Genomic DNA, 22,084 nt, shown 5'->3' with positions numbered 1-22,084 from the left:
GAGAGTGCACACCCTCTCTGGACAGCAAAGTTGTTCCAGTGTTTGACTGTCCTCACAGTGAAGAATTTTTGCCTTTATATCCAGTCATAACCTCTCATTTAAATTTATGCTTGTTGTCTCACCACATCAGCGAGCCTGGCTTGAGCATTTTGATAACTGACAAGAAGCTCAACATGAGCCAGCAGTGTGCGATTGCAGCCCAGAGGGCCAACTGTATCCTGGGCTGCATCAAAAGAAGTGTGGCCAGCAAGTCAAGGCAGGTGATTCTGCCCCTCTACTCCACTCTCATGAGACCCCACCTGGAGTACTGCATCCAGCTCTGGAGTCCCCAACAGAAGAAGGACATGGACCTGCTGGAGCATGTCCAGAGGAGAGACACAAGGATGATCCAAGGGCTGGAGCACCTCCCCTATGAGGAGAGGCTGAAAGAGTTGGGGCTGTTCAGCTTGGAGAAGAGAAGGCTCCGGGGAGAACTTATTGCGGCCTTCCAGTACCATAAGGGGTCCTAGAGGAGAGCTGGGGAAGGACTTTTTACTAGGGCATGTAGCGATAGGGTGAGGGGGAATGGCTTTAAACTGGAAGAGGGCAGGTTCAGATTGAACACTAGGAAGAAATTTTTCACTTTGAGGGTGGTAAGGCACTGGAACAGGTTGCCCAGAGAGGTTGTTGAGGCCCCATCCCTGGAGGTGTTCAAGGCCAGGCTGGACGTGGCCTTGGGCAACCTGGTCTGGTGGGAGGTGTCCCTGCCTATGGCAGGGGAGTTGGAACTCTATGATCTTCAGGGTCCTTTCCAACCTAAACCATTCTATGATAGCCACCTCACAGGTACTGGAGGGCTGCTATTTTGTCCCCCACATGTTGTCTTCCAGTGGATTTCAGTTCAAGTAGATGCAATTCTAGCCATCAGCCCCCTAAAATAACAGAAGCCCTCAAAGAACTTGAAAAATGATTGAAGTTAAGAGCTGTTCCAAGTACATTGTAAGTCAGCCGTACTCTTTAATTAGAAACAGCCTATCCCACTGGGTACGTAGAGACTGAGAGCCTTCCAAAACTCTAAGTACAAGGCACAGATGCATTTTATTCTACTACCATTGCTTCAGGAAGAAGGATAGAAAGCTTCCAACTCACACAAAGTTAATGATAGCAGAAGTCGTTATTTTTTCAATCTTCCTTCAGATTTAGCTGAGAAGTAAAAACACTATCTGCATATAGTAACACATAGTACTGTATAGCTTCAAAATTGTATTCTTCAAAGAAGCATATCCACACCTGTCAGCAGAAGACTTTGCAATCACACCCATTTAAAAATACCACATAACATCTTTTCACTGAAGCTGATTTGCAAAATATGCATAAAGTTTAAAAGCAAACAAACATTTTTGCGTTAAATCTCAATTTTAAATGAAAGGACACGTTAGTAAACAAACCGCTGAGTGTTCATGCAACAGCACTTCCTACTCAAAATGACAGAGCCCACCAGGCTCCTCAAGTAGTTCCAACAGGTTACAGGGATATGCATCTCCTGGGAAGGTCCGAGATCAGTTCAGGCTTTACAAGCCCAGGAAATACAAAAGTCAACCTACAAAGTTATCCACATATCTTAAAACAGAAAGCTACTGCACAGCACCAAATCATCTCCATGGACTGGTTCAACGATCAAGTTCTAAAAACCTGACCCTAGATCTATAGGGTCAGAATCAGAATAACAGAGTAAGTGATGCCTATTTTCTCATGAGAGAACTTTATATAGGGCTTGACTTAGGCTTATGCCCGCAAGGAAAGCGAGCCTTATTACTCTTCTACAAAAAACATGTTGCTATATCTGCCAAAGGCAGAGAACATCTGTGCATCTATGTCCAAAGCCACAATCTACTGAACTTCAACACATCTGGCAACTTCTGACTGTGAATGTGACTCACAGGAACATGTCATCAAGTGAGAAGAAGGCCCAAGAACTAAGCAAAAGATTGTGCCAGTTTTTCCATTAAGAATTCCCTGCAAAGATCTTCTCATCTCTACTTGAACTACTCATAATCTCATTAAACCTAGCAATATCAAGTTTACTGACCACATGAATAAAAATTGGAATCTGAGAAGTTCCAGGCTGATCTTACAACATTTGGATGCCTAAGTCAAAGTTTTCCCCAGGTCAAGAGCCATTTAATCAGGACTCCATTTTCCACGCTAAATAGTGACTAGCTAAGAAAAATGTTTAAGTGAGTTTCAATTTAATATCAGATAACAATTAGATATTTGTTTTAGTAAAAAAAACTCTGAAAGGAAGCAGGATGAACACTACTGCAAACTCAGTTTCTTACTTGTGTAGGAAGTGGTGAAAGTTACTTTACAAGCTATAGTAGTACCTTGTACTAGTGTACACTGCTTGAACCCTAACATGTTTTTGTCCTTCACTTTCTTCTCACACAGGATTGATGGCAGGTCCAAAATTACCATTCCTCCGCTACCCTGATCAATTCTCCATACATTATGCAGAATACTATTTCACACAAAGAATAAGGAGTCTATACTCAATTTGCTTTTTTCAAAAGGTTTTCCAATACGAGCAGAACTAGGACAAGCTTTCTGTTTACTGCAGGTTTGGCTTTTTTTTTTTTTGCTAAGAAGAAAACAGAGAAACCAAGGCTGTTGTTTTCTGGAAGCTTCTGTATTCCTTACTGTTTCAACAGAAACGCTATCTCTATAAATAGCTGGTCATTACTCTTATTAATTCTGCCTATGGCATGTAAAAAAATGTGAAAAACAAAGCAAAAGCCAGGAAACTAGAGGCAGCCTCATCTCAGTACCTGGGAAGGTGATAAAGCAAAACAGAAGCTATTTCTATACACAGTAAGGACAAGATGATGACTGGGAGTAGTCAGCATGGATTCACAACTGGGAAAATCATGCCTGACCAGCCTGATAAGCTCCTAAAAACTTGGCAGATGAGGGAAAGGCAGTGGATGTTGTTTATCTTGATTTCAGTAAAGCTTCTGACACTGCCTCTCATAACAGTTGTCCTCACAGACAAACTGATGAAGTACAGGCTACAAAAAGCAGATGGTGAGGTGGACTGAAAACTGTCTGAAGTGCCAAGTTCAAAGTATGGAAAGATCAAAAGATTCAAGATCAATGGCACAAAGTCCAGCTGGAGAACAGTCACTATTGGTGTACCACAGAAGTCAGTACTGGAGCCAATACTGTTCAACATCTTCATCCACAACCTGGAAGACAGGACAGAGCACTCTCAGCATGTTTGTAGATGACAAAACTGGAACGAATGACTGATGCACAAGGTGTGTGCACCTGTCAGCAGAACCCGAACAGGCTGCAAAGTTGGTCAAAAAGGAACCTCATGAAGCTCGACAAAAAGGAGATCCAGAGTCCTGCACTTGGGGAGGAACAACCCCATGCACCAGCACATGCTGGAGAACAATCAGTTGGAAACCAGCTTTACAGAGTTTACCTGGGGTCCTGGTGAACAAGAAACTAAACTGGAGTCAGCAATGTGCCCTTGCAGCAAAGGCTAACAGCATTCTGGGCTGTATTAGGAAGAGTTTTGCCAGCAGGTCAAGGCAGGTGATCCTTCCCCTCTACTCAGCACTGGGGAGACATCTAGAGAGCTGTGCCCAGTGCTGGACTCCCCACTACAATAGACATGGACATACTGGAGCAAGTCCAGAAAAGGGCCGTGAAGATGATTTAGGACAAGAGGAAGTGGCCTCAAGTTACACCAAGGGAGGTTTGGATTGGATATCATGAAAAAGGGTTGTCAGAAAGGGTTATCAAACATTGGAACAGGCTGCCCAGGGAAGTGGTGGAGGCACCATCCCTGGAGACATTTAAAAGACGGGTAGGCATAGTGCTTAGGGTTTAGTCGTGGTTTCAGCAGTGTTAGGTTGATGGTTGGACTTGACAATCTTAACTGTCCCTTCCAACCTAGACAATTGTGATTCTACGATTAAGCAGACAAATTGAAGCACCTGTCACAGCACAAGAGGCTGAGAGCTGGGACCATTTGGCCCAGGGAGGAAAAGGCTCAGAGGGATCTCAACGCGTATAAATACATCATTTATATAAATAAGTGACACACTTCCTCCCCAACTGAGCCAGACTCTTCTCAGGGGTGCACAGTGAAAGGACAAGAGGCAACAGGCACAAAACAAAAGACGGGAAATTATATTTAAACATAAGAAATATCTTTCACTGTGAGGGTGGTCAAACACTGGAATAGGTTGCCTAGAGAGGCTGTAGATTCTCCATCATTGAAGACATTCAAAACCCAACTGGAAACAGCCCTCAGCCACCTGCTCTGATCGACCTTGCGTTAATCAGTGGCGTGGGACTAGACAATCTACAGAGGCTCCTTTAAACCTCTACAATCCTGTGAGGCTAATTCATTGGATTTTATTCTATAAAGTATACCACAAAGAAGGAAACAGAAGTTATAAAACCTCCATAAAGTAATATAGGATCAAGTATCAGATGAAGCAAGGATGATCTTCAACAACACTTGGGATTACTTCCAAGAAAAAAAAAAAAAAAAACAAACACACAGGCAAGGAAAGAGGGGAGGGGAAGTTGACCTATTAGATGGAATTTAGCTAGAGTTTTGGCAGATTGTTTAGAAAGGCAAGAAGGGCCTGCCAATAGTCTAGATAGGCTTGTAATTGCACCAAGTTACCACAGTAAGTCTTCATTCAAGTGTTCTTCTGTAGCACCTGTACAGGCACCCTGCCAAACTAAAGTCAGAAAGGCTGGTGTGTCTTAAAAAAAAAAATTAAGGGAGACTTTGCCACCTTGTATTTGATTATCATCTAGACTATTATTAAAGACAAGCCAGCACAATGCACTGCATATTATGAAGGAAAATAAAACATTTCTTCTGATGAAGTTTCAACCAGAGTCTTCAGCGTAAATAAGGTAATATAACAGTACGGATCACTGAAGTGGCAGATCCCTCATACATTTTGGAGTTTAACTGTAAAATTCCAGACAGAACCATGGCTTCTGCAGTTAAAATAAAGAGCATGTTAGATGCTGTCTGAAATATGCTATATTAAAATGTAATGTGCTATGACAACTCAGTTTTTAACTGTGGCCATCTAACATTACATCTCGGGGGTTTTTAATATTGAACTGGGTCTGCAACAGATAGATATGACTTTTAAAGAGTACAACTAAAATATATAGCTTTTAGTTTAATATCAATGCTCTATAGCATCAATATAAAATAGATTCTGAACACTATTTGAGACAAAAACATTGACACAACAGTTCTGTAGAATCAGATTTGGTTTCAACATTCTGCAACAGTGCAAATTACCCATTTCAGAGGAAGCAAGAAAGACGAGCATCCAGCAAACAATGTCACAAAGGATGAGCACAAAACAGATGTGGGAAAAATAAACAGCCTTCCTGCCCTGGAATTTGTAAAAAGGTCTGCAAAGAGCAAACAGGACTTCTCACTGCAATTTGACTTCTAGACCTATAAAAGGAGTCCCATGAGAAAAGACACTCAGATGAATAAAATATAGTAAAAATAATTGCGAGCATTTACAAGTCTTAAGACAATACTGCTCTTGAACTTAGTTTTATCAAACATATTCTGCAATCAAAATACAGCAATACAAGATGATTTTTAAAATGCTATGAGACCACTGCGTCTTTTTAAATACTGTCTTCAAAGACTGCTTTTGTCTATTTCTGATTCATCAGAAATTTTTATAGATAATATTTTTGAAGTTGCTTCGACAAAAGTCTGCTAATACAAAGTAATTACTCCAGTAATTTTTATTACTATCTTTAAACTAGAAATACAGGTGCCCTGGTACAGTTCATGTAAGATAGTCTCGCATTCCTTTAGTAAGTGATTAGCACCGCAGGCTTTGTGGTCTCCTTGTTTTAAGATGAGGAATGCACTATGCACTGCCCTTAACTATGTAGGATTAGCCAAGAGAAGGATTTTTCACATCCGTGATTAACAAGGAATAACTGTTCACCCCCTTCAGGGTTGTTCAAAAACGTATTCTCTACCTGAGCTCATTATTCTTCCGCTACCTATTGCGCATATGTGAAGGTATTAACCCTTCAAATGCTCATATATTCAGACTGAAGCCAGACAGATGATTAAGTATCAACGCTTTAAGGGGGCAAAAATCAAAACATCAGGCAGCCTTAAAAAACAAGCACATGCATTAGCACCTCAGGTTGGAGGCAGTCCAACCTAGACCTTCCTGGCTGCAGTAGTCAAACTGTTTAGAACACACCAACTAAAAAAAAATTAATTCTCAAGCTTCAGTAATGAACTTGCACACCAAAATAAAGACCAGGATTGATTGAGAAAAGAAATTGGAGACTAACTTCTAGCTAAAGAGCTAAGAACTCATTCTAAGAGCTCAGTACAACTTCCATACTATACAATACAAGGTCCAACTGACCAAAAAAAAAAAAAAAAAAAGATGCTTCCATTGAGACTACATATAGTCAAGCACAATAAGATGAAATATCATTCATTTATTGGCTGTTCTTTTAGCTATGACAGTGATACAAATGATTCCTGGAACAGTAGTGGTGACTCCACTGCTAACATTGCATTTTTTCATCAGGGGTCCTAATATTCCACATTAGCCTTTAAACTTCACATCTAAACCTCTGTAAATTGGAAAAAAAAAAATCAGATTTCATTTCAGTTGAAACCGTCTGTTTTTATGATGTAGTTTTGCAACATCTGGCATTTTTTCCAGAAGTCCCTCCTCCTCAACTTTGATCATGTAGCTCAGTAGAAGTGAAATCTGGGGGGTTTAACACTTCTTTTCTGCAACTGAAAGGGCTATATCCTATCAGAGATTCAAAACCCAGAAAGGAAGAGTTCAGATCAAAACTAATTATTCTGGGATTAATTTACTGATGCAGCTCACATTTAAAGAATCATAGAAAATCCTGCTATTCCTCTTTTAAAGAGTTACTATTTTCCTACTTGGAATTTACATTTTATGGATAGAGCTAGTCAAACAATTGGACTAAAACTGCAGTCTCATGGCACGCTCAATACGTAATAGAAAGTTAGCTCATAGGTTTATTTTAATCTCTGGAAAGCAGGTTTTATCCCAACAGTGATACAGAAAGTCTGCATCCAAAAAAAGAACATATACATAATATGGAGTGGCCCTTTCCTACACTAGACAAAAAAAAGGCAGTACTAGTTTAACTAGTCTATTTTGAAACAGCTGCTAATTCCCTTGATAATTGCCACGGCCTGGCAGGCAGTATTGCCCAAGACAAGCTGTATTTGTTTTTATCCTAGCTTGAACATTTCATTTCTTAGTCTACCCTGCTACGCACGCCTTTGTAAGATGAGATGCTCTGTAAAACACCGTATATTCAGAGATCACGGTAACGCATAAGTGATTTTTGGTTTTGTAATTTCAAAACCTGCTAATACAGCCTAATAGTTTATCACATTTATCAGACTAGATTAAAGCCCAAACAGATAACTCTAACCATGTCATATGTGAAATACAGCTAAAACCACTTTTTTATCCTGAATCCCATTTAATAGTGTTGACAAGACTGACTCCTATGTATTGAGGTTAAGATTAAGCCCTCGCTGCAGAAGCTGCAAACACAGCAGTTTCATATACAGACTTCTATCCAGAAAACAAAACCAAGTAGTATTGAAAAACTGGAAATACATTGGAAAAATGTATGAGCTGCAACAAAACATTTAATTCTTGAAATACTTCTTTCTCCATCATTCAGTGATACATTGTAAGAAGCATGAAAATACAACATAAATAGCTTTCAGTTTAAAAGCTATTTCAAGTACCAACTTGAAGTTCAACCCTTACAGCATTCTTTTCTTTAACTCATATTTCAGTTAACTCGCACCATGTAGCTTGGAAGGGGGGGGCGGGGGTGGGGGGTGTTTTTTGCAAGATGGGGGGTAAATATTTAGCTCAGATATTCACTCACAAGTTGCAGTTGTTCTAGAGCCCGCAAGAATAAGATTTAACCTGCACGTTAGTTTTCAGCAGAAGTGGGGTTGATGGGGTTTGGGGTTTGTTCGGGGTTTTTTTTTGGTTATTTGTTAAGTCTACCCAGATAGCTCTTTAGAGCTACTAAGATAACAAATGGACATTTTAGAAATAAATTCTATTAATTCAAGTATCAAAAAGTGTAGGGGCTTGGCCTGGAAACTTTCTAGGCCACACAAGTAACCTTTCTCACAAGAGCAATCAGTGGGACTACTCATGCAAACCAAGTTATTCACGTGGTAAATGTCTGCAGAATCAGACTCCAAATTAGCATTTTAGGGGCATACTGCTGCCTCAATGGATTATTCACAAATACAGGAAGAAAAATGTGGGTAGTTTTCAACCGATTGCTGTAACCTCTTTCCTATTCTGACATTTTTTTTTGATGTTTAGCGTAGTCTCAGAATGATCACAGCTGGCATCTCAACTATCAGACATAGAAAAATTATGACTAAAAACAATGGTCCGATCAGCCAAAAAACATTTATTCCTAAATGAAAAGGTAACTGGTCTGCTACATAAACAAGCAAAGAGTATATTTAGCCCTCAAAACCTGACTGCATTGTATTTCTGGAGTACAAAGAACTATAAGGAAATATTAGACTTCAGCAGCTTATAATAGATCAAATTCAACAGTCTATAGCAGCTGTCTTCAAGCAAATTTTATACATCTCTCCAGATGACAATAGCTTGTAAATACACTGGGATACTTTGAGCCGTAGCTGCAACACCACAGAAAAAGGTGGTCTTGGGGATAACAACTGACTACACTCTTAAAGTCATTTTTAAAGCTATGTCTAGTCATAGTGTTAGTTTTCAGAAAGTGGAGATTATCAGTTTACCTCCATCTTGTTTTCTTAAAAGACTATTTCACACTATTATAAACATCACACCCAAGACAACAGTTTACAGAGAAAGAAGAAACAAGCGTTTAATCTCACATTTCAAAAGGTTTTGTCTCCCATAATAAGCAGTGGTCTCTGGAAATTCTTAAATGTGGAAATTCTCCATACTTTGACCCTTCATGCCTTCCAGCCAGGAAGCATACTGAAACCGACCGACACATTACTGGGGTCTATGTAAGAGAGGTTCAGACATCATTAACGGGTCACATCCAAGTCCTTTATTTATGGGACCTGCCATGTACTGAATGGCCATATATTCTTTAGAGGCCCTACTCATAGGAATATGGGCATGTATGATGATACAGGTTACTCACTAATATAGAAAGTCTCGCAGATGTTAAATACAGGAAAGCCAAGATAATAATTAATCCAAGAGTTTTTGACACTGCTTCAGGATGTACACAAAGGTACAAGCTGTCCCACTAATTGAAAAATGGGCTGTATGGACTGACTTTCAGAGAGGGTTGTTTCAGGAGACACAGCATCTACACAACACAGAGCACATGATTCAGCCATCCACGACACAGGCTGTGAAGAAAGCCATGTTCGTGGCAGACTCACCAGCTCAGGCAGTGTTGTACCAAATTGGTTTGGACCAGAGTTAGTACCCCCTTAAGAACTTGGCCTTCAGCCAAGACTGCTGGAGATTATAACTAAGTGAACACTGCAGTGTACACCCATTTACTTGACCAAAGACTTTTCAAAGAAATATCCAGCTAAAAGACTTAAAGCAAAATCACCTTCAGCTTCACCAGAGTCTCTCCAGCAATTAAAGTTTCCATAAACCTAAAACTTATCTGATCGAGTTGCTAGTTTCCATCTTGTTCCCCCCCCCTCAGTTCTTTCGTAGTAGACACTACTATACAACCACTTACTGCTAACTGAACATCTTCAGCAGGGCTGCTGCAGTAACAATCACTTGTTACAGCAGTATTTGTGGTGGTTTTGGTTTCCACTGCACTTCTACAATTACACTGGTGTGACACAAATTCCTGTTACGGAGCATATTAGGCCTAAATAGCTTTGGGTACATACTACTACATCTATCTACTGTACCAGAGATTTGCTGTTGCTTAACTGAACTATAGGAGAAACACTTCTATCCACCTGAGAGAGGTATACATAGATTTAATTAAATCATACTTTAAGTAGGTCTCTTCTGAAGAGAAGGTAGAAAGTTTCTTCTCTCAGATTAATTTTGCAAAGTGCTTCAGGTCTTCACTTCCCTTAGAGGGAGCTGAGGATATTCAGCATTTTGCATGATCAGAGCTACAAATGAGTATTCACAAGTAACTCACTGATCAACCAAACAGTTCCTTGGAAATCGGAGTAACTCGTCTAAAAAGAAAATTATTTTTGTAACTGAAATTCCAGTTCAAAAACAAAAAACCCCAAAACACCACTTCACCTAGAGAGATGGATCTATATTTTTTTTTCCCCAAAGGGAAACTACTGTGAAAGTCTGTTCTTCACATTAAAGAGAGTACTGAACTACAGGAAACATTTTAAAATTCAGCCTGTATGCACTAGCACGAGATATTCCAACATAAGAAATATTACATGTAAACAACCTTATAAACAAAACTGAGTTCATTTTACTTCATTTAAGTAAGGTTTACTCATCAGCACGCTAAAAGGACTGCATCAGGTATTCTTTGACAGTAGCTTGGCACATTACACTTACAGTGGAAATGTGACATCCTACACTTACACACTGAAAAAACCCTAAAAAGCTTTAAAGTGCTTGCTATTTAATGCATAAAAGAAAACACTTGAAGGAAGTATCCACAAGTTCCCTGAGAAATCGTTTTGAATTTCAGAATCCCAAGGAGATGAATTGGCTGTCAGATAACAATGCGCCTTCATCAGATGGACTTGGCAGTTGTAAACAAGAGGAATTTTCTCAGCTTTTCCTCACAAATATGAAATATTTGCTCTTAGCCAACAGCTGGGGCGGTTTAAAGACATCCTGCATATATATTCAAATTACAAAGTCACCCACACACCTAACACTGACTGAATTCCAGCAAATTAAAGTAACTGACAAGTACTGGAGCACATGCAAAATAATTCTGAAGACAAAACAGAATCTAACTTTGTAGGTCTAAACAACTACATTTTCAAATATCATAGTTTGTCTGCTGAAGGGTGAACAAAAAATAACCTACAAAAGCAGCCACAGTTATCAGAATTTCTCTTCAGAACTACTATCTTATGTAAGTGGAAATTACCTGTTGTTTTCCAAAGATTTTACAGATTTATCAAGAGAAAACCAAAGAAAAAGAAAAAACATAAAATGCAATGGCAAAATGCGAACACATCAGACAAGTTTTAGCTAAAGTTCATTTTTTTTTCCTAGTATTGCAATTCTATACTTTAGAAATCTTACCATTAAATGCCTCAGAATTATGACCAAAGTGAAAATAACTTTTGAAATATCATTACTAAAATCACATAGCAGGATCTTGCTTTGAGATAATCAAGAAATAAAATTTACTATATACCATTTTAAAACTTAGCAAGTATTTGGTATCTCAGTGTCAAACCACATTCACAGTGAAAGCATGGATCTTTTAATGTTTATTAATGTTTCATGTACACGTACTTACTTTTGCAATATGAACTACACTGCTGTTTAATTTTTTAGCTAGACCCTATAAACCAAATTTAGGAATGTGTATATATTATTCCAATATATCCCTCAGCAGGAGAAGCTGTACTAAATCCCCATACTTTGTACAACGTTTACTATGCAATGCCTTTTTTTTTTTTTTTTTTTTTTTTTTTTTTTTACAACAAGCGTTTTAATACGACTCAAAAAAATCTGACTAAGAGCAATCTCATTAAAATTTATTCAAAAAAGGTTGCACTACATAATAACACTTCCAATTTTTAGGTCAAAAAGTTACTTTGATTTATTTGAAAAAAATGAGGTAATTCTCTCAAGTACATGATATCACAACTGTTACAATAATATCATAATTACACTGCTGGTTACTTGAATAGCTTTGCCTGTATGACCAACCAAACCATAATGGTTTGTGGGATTTTTGTTTTAAACGCACAGCAGCTGTGGATACAGAGCACAACTGTAAGACAAACAGAATGTTTAGGCCAATGCTGCTTTTCAGTGGAGTAAAGTAGAAATACTTTTATGAAGTTAAAGCAGCAGCAAATGAAAAACTAAACAAGACCTCAGAGGCATGCCTAAAGAAAACGTGACATAATGCAAATGCAGCAACTAAGATGCCTGGTAACGAAGACAATACTCAAGTTCAACGTGAACATACATTAAGTGGCGTTCTTAGGCTTTCCTAGCTCCAAATTGAAACTATATCCAACAATCAGCATCTTGCCTTTAACAAGTCAGATGTCCCAAGCTATGCAACACATTTTAAAAAATATTTCCATTTGCAGAAATGCAACAAAATAAGGCGGCACATACTGAAAATTAAGCAACTTTTATACAAAGCTAAACCAGCTTCAGAATTACTCATTTTCTATGTCCTACTGCAACCAAGCAGGTGTTTGCACTTTCAACTTCACCAGACAAGATCCTCTCCTCCCCACTCCATCCTCTCCTCGCAGTACTCAATCTTTTTTTAAAGTCCAAATGCAATTAATTTTTGAAAGCCAACAGTTCATATTTTCTGACTCTTTGTAAAAGCTTTAATCATATAAAAACTGGAGTACAATTCAATTGCTGCTTTCATACTATGTAACAAGACAACACTTTATAACTAGCAATTACTTCCAGTAAGACATTGTATAACACATCCAACAACTCCAAGACTAACATCTAACACTAACTCAGAGAATAGGCATTTTTAGGTGTATTCATATTTGTGAAAGTCATGGTGTATTCAAGGGAAAATATTTGATAGTATTCAAGCTATTTTCTATAAAACAATTGCAGTTTACACTTCAAATCTCAACTACTCATGACTACCCCCCCCACCCAAGTCCCATACATACTGCTTGAGAATTTCTGACTTCTCTTGTGTCTCAATAAGGAAAGATGTCCCAAGTTTGAAAAAATAATTAAAAAAAATAAATCAGAGGCCTGAGTACTTTAACACACAACTGATCTGACAAAAAAAAAATTCTCATGCATTTAGAATTAAAAATACTTACAGCCTCTCCAGTTCTTTTAAGTCCTGGAATGCTCCTCTCTCGATAGTACTAATCTTGTTCTCCATGAGCTGACTGAAATATAGAAATTTTATATATAAGTTTTAATAGCTCCAAGATAACTTGTTGCATTAACAGTAGTCATTTAAAGGCAACCACATACTCATTAATACAATAGTTTACTAGAGTGACATCCACTTTAACCTTCCGGACCCGTGTCATCAATATTTTACATGGGCTCATATACCCAAAAGGGGAAAAAGTTCTCATTAAAAGAAATAAGAATAGATATTACATTTTCCCATCTACTTTAAGAGTCCCAAGTTAAAAAGTTACACATGTGCATACATGCTGTGTGTATACACGCACATGCATCATTGCTCTTCTGCAAGTTATAAGACTCCAGTTGAACAGTATGAAGGCGTATTAGTCTCACATGAGAATAACAAAACAAAAATACTGAACTATAGTGTTGGGGAAAAAAACATCAGTGAATGACTGCACAGAGATTGTAACTGTAACAGTAGTTTTGATTTGTAAAAAAAATAAAATTACTACACAATATTCTGTTTCAGAGAGAAACAGAAAAGGATTTTATACAACCGCTTGCTCAAATTGAATAGCCTTAACAAATAAGCTCTGTAAATTCCACAGTATTTTAAACTTGGTATTAATCAGATTTTCCCCACCAAAAACCAAAACACCACAGAACTTCAAAAGCTTCATAATGCTTGAAACAAAAGCATTTACAAAAAAAAAAAACCACCCAACAAAATCATTTTTTCCTCAAATTAACTGTTAAACTGTTTTCTTTTTGTCCAGAAACTGTAGAAAAGCAGTAAACATCACCTGGGACTTGCTTTTAAATTGAGTAAAGGAATAACTTTTTTTTCTTAATGTATTCTCCCAGGTTAAGTGTACCCATTTTCAGTGTGAACTGTAAACTTGCTAACTTTAAACTGAAGTCACTCCAACAGTTATTTAACCAGTTTTAACAACTCTAACTTGTAAGATACATGCCAAATTAAATCCTCGAGTTCCACAACCTTAAGGAGAGATTAAAAAAAATTTAAACAAATGATATTTAAGGCAATTGCTAACTTATTCATATCAGTGTCTAATACATGGGGGAGGGGCTGCCAATTCAGATGCAGTAGCACAATATTTAAAAAAGTGATAACTCATCCAATTTATAAACTGAAAGATAACTACTTTGGTAGCATCAGTCCTAAAAGATATTAGTGACAGAAAAAGAAAACTTACAGAACTCGAAGGTGCCTTAGACCAGCAAAGTCAGTCTTGGTGATTCTTGTGATGTTATTTCCATTAAGATCCCTAAGAAGAATAATTTATAAGCAGCAAAATTAAAACATTCAAAAGTTATTTTTAAATTGTTTTGTTTTCATGGGCAGAGCGAGCATTACCAGAAATTAGGAGCTGTAAATGAACTCAATGAACCATTCCTACAACTAACACTGTGCGAGTTCCTGATTTCCAAGTGACTGAATGAAGGTTTATCTTGAAAGTGGTAGTTTCAAACTTTGTAATAAGAGACCCTTACAAAGTCGGTTCTGCCTGCCGTTATAGAGTTTACATTTATCTTTAACAATACAGAAGAATCAAAACCTGTCTGAACATAGTTATAACTTCATTTAGAAAACCACTAAAGCTACTGTATAAATATATACACTATAGTATTTGTTTGACTGATAGTTACAAAAACTAAGTAAGTGACAAATCAAGACAATTTCCTACATTTTTAAGCAACCGCCAGCTTTCATAGTATTGCCACAAAGGTAGAATAGGGCTTAACTTCCTATAGCAAACATTAGCTTTCAAACAAGCGTGAGACTGTTGGAGGGTAAGTGATGGGAAATGCGATTTTATGAAAACTAAACTCTTCACTTGCTGCACAGGAAGCTATACTGGCTGCAGAACGCAAAGCGAGTTCAAAAGCAATGGAAAACTGCATTTAGGCCCTAACATTTCTGTTCATACTTCAGCACTTCTTTCTCTGCTGGAGTTTATGCCCATTTTCATAACATTTTGGGGTCAATATATAAACTTCCCTCAATTCCAATCACTACAAATAAACCCAGACTTCACAATTCCTGGGGTAAGCCATAAGGAAGTGGTATTACATGGAAACTACTCTAACAATTAGAGCTCATTCCCAGCGTATTTAGGGGGAAAAAAAAAAAAAATATCACTATTTTTTGGGAAGGGTGTTTATACCACGTGTGGCTAAAACACCACTGTACAGAAACCGCACAAGTCTGAGCGGAAATCAGTGTCCCCAATACTCTGAGTGAAATTCATCACTCGGGACGTGTGTATGCCAACATTTAAATGACTTGGAAGGCAACAAACAACGTGCTCACCTCTTCCACTCCTTAGACCTTCCTGAAAGGCAGCCTGATACGATAGATAACCGACCACACGCTTGCCTTCTATAAAGGCTATAAAATACCCTAGCTGCAGGGCGCAGGAACGGTCCCAAAAAGCCGATGGGGGCGAGGAGGGGGGAGTGACTGTTAGGGCACAATTTGGTGCCGTGTGAGAGGGGAAAGAGGCTGGAACACCCCAGCGCGCCCTGGCCCAAAGGCAGCCGCCCGCCTGTGCCGGGGCAGAGCCCCGCCGGGGCTGCAGCTCCGCCGCGGGGCGGGAACCAGCGCTGCGCCCCCGCGGAGCTCCGCCGCCCGCCCCGGGGCCTTCCCGCGCCCGCGGCCCGGCTCTTCGCCAGCGCCTCGGGGAGAGAAAGCCGCAATAGCGAACTTTGCCGAGAAATGGGCGCCGGCGAGGGGGTGGGAGAAGGGGGGGAGAGGCCGCTCCGCCGCCGCCTCGGGGCGCCTCCCGGGCCGGGGTGGTGCCCGCTCCGCCGCCGCCCCCGCTCCCCGCGGCGGGAACCGCGCTCCTCACCGCGGCTTTGCCGGGATGAAAGGCAGCGGGGTGGGAGCAGCGTCCACCTCTCCCGTGTCTCCGCGCATCGCCATGCACCGGGCATGCAGCAAGGGAAGGGAACGGACACCCCCCACACACACACCACCCCTAAGGGCGTCGGGACCCCCAAACCGAGCCGGCTCCGGGGGCCACCTCTGTCGGGCCGGGGGGCGCCGGCCGCCTCCCCGGCCGGGTTACTTACAGCCTCTCGGTGTTGCGGGGGATGTTCCTCGGGACGCCGCGCAGCGCCAGCCCGTGACAGTCCACGGTGCTCCCCGAGCAGGAGCACTGCGCCGGGCAGGGCTGCGGCGCCACCTCGCCCGCCATCGCCAGCAGCAGCCCCAGGGACAGGGTGAGCTTCCCCCAGCCGCACATCATCACCGCCCGCCGCCGCCCGGCCGGGGCCCGCCGGCCTCGGCCCCGGGGAGGGAGGCGCGGGGCGCGCCGCCCTCCTCCTCGCCGCGGGGAGCGCTCGGGCAACTTTCGGGGTGCGGAGATAAGCCAAGTCCTTCCTCGCCAAAGCTCCGCCGAGCGAACAACCCCGGCAAAGTGAGGTGGATGGCACCGATCCGCGGCTGAAGGCAACTTCGCTGGGAAGGGGGGGGGCCGGGCGCGGGCCCTCCCTCGCTAGCCCGTCGGGTGGCGGGGAGAGGCGGCACTCGGGTCTCGTCTTCACACGCTCCCTGCGAAGGCGAAGCAAACCCACGGGCTGAAGGTACGGCGGAGTCGGGCTAGCTCCTGATCTTCCTCCTGCTCGCCCCTCTCACAAGCCGTGACTCCCCTCTGAGCCCCCGGCTAGAGGCCGCCGAGCCCCGGCCGCCCAAGCGGCGCGCTTCCTCCGCGGCGGCCCGCGCAGCGCCGCAGCCGCTCCCACGCGCGTCCCCCGCCGCGGGCCGCTCACAGCCCCACGGGGGGCGGCGGCGGGGCTGACACCGCGCACACACCGCCCTGCCAGAGGCGCCTCAGCAAATCATACCCCTCTCGCAGGCATTCATCAAACTGTCTCACGGAAGGAGGAGGGAGGGGAGAGGAGAAGAAAAAAAAAAAAAAAAAAGAAGTCAAACACACAAGATGATGTTGGGCTTGGCTTTCCACCCCCCGCGCCCCCTCCTGCTGTACGCTCCCAAGCCAAGTTTAGCAGGAAAGGGCTGGTCCTAGAGCACGATAATAATAAGCAGCTCGGGAAGGGATTCGTTGCCCTGCTGGAAGGGAGTTCATCCACGACCTCCTTCTCCTCGGTGACAGATCACAGCTATAGATCCTCCTGTGATCCCGGGAGCACGGCGAGACGGCCCAGACAACAAGCGATGTGCGGCGAGAGCGGGAGGGGCGGGGGGTGCGTTATTCTGCTCCCGGTGGTCTCCCGGATACCGTGGCTTTGCTGCGGCAAAGGCACCTGATGGGAAAGGTAGGAACTGCTCAGTCCTTCCAGGTGAGGCCAGTTCAGCAGCTCCTGGGGTCGCTGCAGGAAAAGGAGCAACTTTCCTCCTCTCCCGGAGCCCGCCGAGGCGCAGCGCCTGGGAAAGGGTTTGCGCCCCTTTCCCCCGATCCCGCCGGTGCACCTGAGCTGTCGGTGCCCGGCCTGGCTCTCGGCTCCCTGCCGGCGGCGCTCCTCCGGCGCAGAGGGCGGAGGGGAGAATGAAGGGAGGGGGAAGAGGGGGGGGGGAAAGCGGGAGCAGGGAGGCGACACGCCGGCTCCTTCCCTCGCACCCCGAGTCTCTCCGCTTGAACAATAGGATGGCACCGCCGCACGCAGGCCGGCCGGCTCTCCTCCCCGCTGCAAGGTGCCTGCCGCCGCCCGCAGAAAGTGCTCCCGGAGAGCAAGCACCAGCGGCCGCCAGCCGAGTCGTTGCCGCCGCCACCGGCCCTTCGCCGCGAGCTTCCCCACGCGGCGGCCGCCGCCGCTCGCCCCGCTCCCACGGAGCCGGGAGCGCCCCACGCGCCGCCCTATATAGGGGCGGCGGGGCCGCGCCTCCCCGGCCCCGCCCGCAGCGCCCCGCGCCGCGCTCACTGGCTGCGCCGCCGCCGACACCGCCCGCCCCGGCCCGGCCCCGGCCCCGGCCCGGCAGCACGGGGGGCGGAGGAGGGGGGTGTGTGTGTGTGTGTATGTGTGTTGGGGGGCGGAGGGGGGCGACAATGAATGAAAGTTGGGGGAGCGCGGGGGCGGGGGGGAGGCAGGCAGGTCGTCCCGTGTGTGTGTCGTCGTCGTCCCCCCCCCCACGCCGCCATCCACCGGGGAGCGCGGCGGAGCTCCGCCCTCCACCCCCCACCCCCCCCTACACACACACACACCCGCCGCGGGGAGCGTGGAGTTGTTGCGCGGAGTTTCCCACTCGCAAATATCTCGGGCGTCTCAGCGAGGGGCTTGTTGGGTTGTTTTCTGTTCCGCGCAGCGGCAGCTACGGGGGGAGGACGAGGGTTGTCTTGGCGTTTTCTTCGGTTGCGGTTTCGGTGTGAAAGGCACCAGGATCTCTCCTGAATTATCTTCGCTAACAGAATAAAATGGGCAAGTGTTGTTCCATGCGGTAAAATACCTCGAGTAGCAACATCAACACTGCTGCGCTCGTTTAGGAAAACACCTTCCATTTCAAAAAATTGTATTCTAAATACACACAGCGTGCCTGATAAATTTCCCTGAAGTGTTGTTTATTGTCAACGCGCGTCTTCGGCATTCTTAGGAAGATACTAACTGCATCAGGCTCTTAAATAAATTGTAACTGGTTTTAGTTTTGTTTGCTTGTGAATTCAGTTCTGTGCGATTTATAACAGCTCTTGAGACCCCAGTAAGAGGTGAAAGTGATTTGTCTTTCATAGACGGCAGCCCCCAGCAGGGATGACTAAGCCTTCAGCAAGGTGTAGTTTGTAAATGCTCAAGGGAGTCCCTAGTTTCTTCCATATGGCTGGGTCCAGCTGAGTCTCTTCATCCCTTGGGTCTCTGCTGAGCAATCCCCGCAAGAGGCTTACTGTCTCTTTTTGCCTGTTACCAAGAGGACAAATTCTGATCTCGGAAACACTGTTCTAGATCCAAGTTAATCTGCTGAAGTGGAAGCCAGCGAAGTTACTCCTGACTTCTCTTACCATAGAATGTGAGCCAAAAGGAACACTGCTAAAAACGTACATACCTACAAAAAAAATGTTTTCTTTGATCCATTTGTTTAGACAACGTCCAGAAAATATGAAAGTTGAGCTGTTTTCAAATGCTGATAATGGCATCTTGGGTCTTACAGAGATGCAGAGATACTCCAGGCTTAGATTGATGCAGGAAGGAGAATTCAGTGACTGTAAGTGGAATACATCAGCTTCTATGTATAAATGCTTTTCGCTCTTTTCTCCCATTTGATTGTTTTAGCTCTTACAAAGGATTTAGAAAGGATTTTGCAACTTTCTAGCAAGCAACAGGAAAGAAAAAAAGAACTTAGTCTAACATATTGCTTTCATGCCCCTACTAAAATCCTTTATCTTATAACTCCAGGCAGAAAAAAAAAAAAAAAAAACGAAAATACAAATGTTAACCATTCAGTATTTTTCATTATTTGTTTCAAGTACCAGCAATTTGCCTAGCGCTGCAGAAGACAGAAAGAGAAGAAATAATAAATCTCTTTTATATAGTCATTCTCAGAAAATCTGAATCAATTCTTAAAGTGCTAAATGTTGCTAAACAACTCTATGCAGAGCTGATCCAAAATCTAAACTGGTCTTAATTTAACATACTTTGTTTTCAAAGAGAAGTATACTAAGCGCAAGCAAGATCAATTTTTATTCCTATTTGGGGGGTCCATTGATTTTTGACATACCCACCTTTGAAGCATACCTTTCATTCATTCAGATTGATTTTCCTGAGTGTCTTGCCTGCCAGCACATTGAAACTCTCTCTTTGTGATCCAAACTCTTTAATGGGAGAATTCCCGAGGTCTGAAATTGTCTGAGGACAAGGCCTTCTGTCAGACGCAGTTTAGTATCGCTGCTGGGGTGTGAACCTTGCCCCACAGAGCGCCCTGTAGCTGCCTCAGTTGCCTGCAAAATGAATTCTAAGCCACTTCCAAAGTTGTAAGGGAAAATATTCCCACAGAGGAAGAAGCTGGGGAAAAACTTCAACAACAAGATATGTTAGAAGAAAAGCGATTAGAAACATTCATCAGTGGAAGAACAAAAATTTTCTTACAGCCGTTTCAGAAAATACTGACAGCAGTTTCTGTTCTCCAGATTTCATTGCACAAGATTCTGTCCTTTGGAGGATAATCTAAGGGGTTACTCCAAAAGATAAGGAGATCAGAACTATTAGCATAAGGAGATCAAAGTTGGTAATAATAGGTAACATCTTCAGAACAGGATCCAGAACATCAAACTAGAAAAAGCTGCTCCTCACGATTGAGGTTGATAACAGTGACTCCGGCTGAGCACAAAGCTATGTGCTGTGTAGGTACATCTGAGTGAGGTCGGTGAACATCAGCTCTCTGAGCATCGCTATGGCTTTATAAGGACAGTACGCCTGAAAGATACTGAACCAAATGATTCATCAATTTGTAAACAGCTGAAGTTCAGTGAAGTGATAGAAAAATGGCCAATAGAGGTATATCAAGAATAAACAGTATAAACTAATCTAGTTTCCTTCTTTGACAAGGTAACTAGCTTTGTGGGTAAGGGGAAAGCATGACAGATGGTGATATTAGCGGGTCATTTGCCACCGTGCATGTTAACATTCTTCTGAGCAATCTACTTAAATATAGTCAAAATCTAATTGCTGGCACGTGGACACTTAACTGAGTAAAAAACCCCAAACCCTATATTCAGAGTATGGTTGATGGTCAGTTTGGGTGTGTATATAAAGTAGACTCTTTTAAAAAGCTGTTAAGACTATTATGGCACTGAATGATTCCATTAGTGATTGAAAATTATGTATAACTATTAACAGACGATACCAGAATGCAAAGGGATGTAAGGAGTTTGCAAGGCAGAACCACAATTCAAAATTATTTTGATAAACTGGGGAAAGCACGTGACATTAGTAAATCTTTAGGAAGATGTGAACATAACGTTGCATTCAAAAAAGAAATTCAAATGCATAAATACAAAATTACAAGCAGGGCAGCAGCACTCCAGAGAAGGACATGGAGATGAAGACATATCATCTTAAATTTATGATAAAGGAGATTCCATTACAAAAGGCAAACATCATTCCGATGAGGTATATATTACATAAGGGAGGTAAGCACTCTTAAATGCTTAGCAATTCCTAAAGCTTCATAAAAGCTTTTGTCAGCTTTTATGGGTAGAATAAAGTGTTCCATTTTGGACACCATTCCTAAAATATGCTGTAAATAAAACAGGGATACTCCAGAGGACAAAACTAAGAATAAACGTTTTAACAAACAAGAACTATGAAAAAAAGTTTTTAAAAGTGCATTTACCTGGTTTAAAAACAAACAAACACCCCTCCCCCCCAAAAAACAAACAAACAAACAAACAAACAAACAAACCCCCAAACCCCAAAACAGTCCAGAAAAAGGAGAGACATAATAGTACTTCCCAAAATTAAAACGTGTTTGTAAGCAGCACAGTGGTCAGTTAATATTCACAACAAGTAAAGGGTTTCATTTTCAAGAAGGAAGGTTTATGAATCAGAAAAGCTGGTAGTAAAGAAGGCTGTGAAACCCAAAAGATGATATTGGTCTTTGCTTCTTCCCTCCCCCCCCCGGCAAATTTGTACTGGAAATTATAAAACAGATTAAACACATACTAGAAAGGAATTATCCAGATGTGCTACACTGTAGTGTCTGAGTAGGGATATTAGCTAATTGGTCTTTCAAGTTCTTTTTAACCATGATTTTCCATGGGCTGTTAAATAAGTAGCCTTCTAGCAGTGTTATTCATTGTCACAGAGGACATCAGGCTGTGTGTATTAGTTGCTCATTATTTATTATCACGTATTTGTAATTTAGGATCATCTGGCACTTCCCGTCAGAACTGTGCTAGTAAGTGGAGTAGTACAACAAAAATACGATCACAACCGCCTGGCTTTTCCTTTTTAAGTCGACGTGATGTATGAACGGTAGAGGGAAAGTAATACAATTTTTT

At 42.4% G+C, this 22,084-nt stretch overlaps 1 protein-coding gene across 2 annotated transcripts in view; it reads right to left on the bottom strand.

Moving 5' to 3' along the window:
* The window catches only part of SLIT2 (slit guidance ligand 2), a gene marked incomplete at its 5' end in the record, with an annotated part of 271,246 nt that extends 254,859 nt beyond the window's left edge, over positions 1-16,387 (bottom strand). For both annotated transcript variants that reach the window (XM_082482340.1, XM_082482341.1), the window contains 3 exons: positions 13,073-13,144; positions 14,333-14,404; positions 16,212-16,387. In XM_082482340.1, the coding sequence (XP_082338466.1) occupies positions 13,073-13,144; positions 14,333-14,404; positions 16,212-16,387 (320 nt within the window). The remainder of the gene's footprint in view (positions 1-13,072; positions 13,145-14,332; positions 14,405-16,211) is intronic.
* Between the last annotated feature and the right edge of the window lie 5,697 nt (positions 16,388-22,084).

Source organism: Vanellus vanellus (genome assembly GCF_965231255.1).
Source record: "Vanellus vanellus genome assembly, chromosome: 4".
Taxonomy (NCBI): Eukaryota; Metazoa; Chordata; class Aves; order Charadriiformes; family Charadriidae; genus Vanellus; species Vanellus vanellus.
The sequence above is the reverse complement of the archived record's forward strand: the minus strand, read 5'-3'. Positions and strand labels throughout refer to the sequence as shown.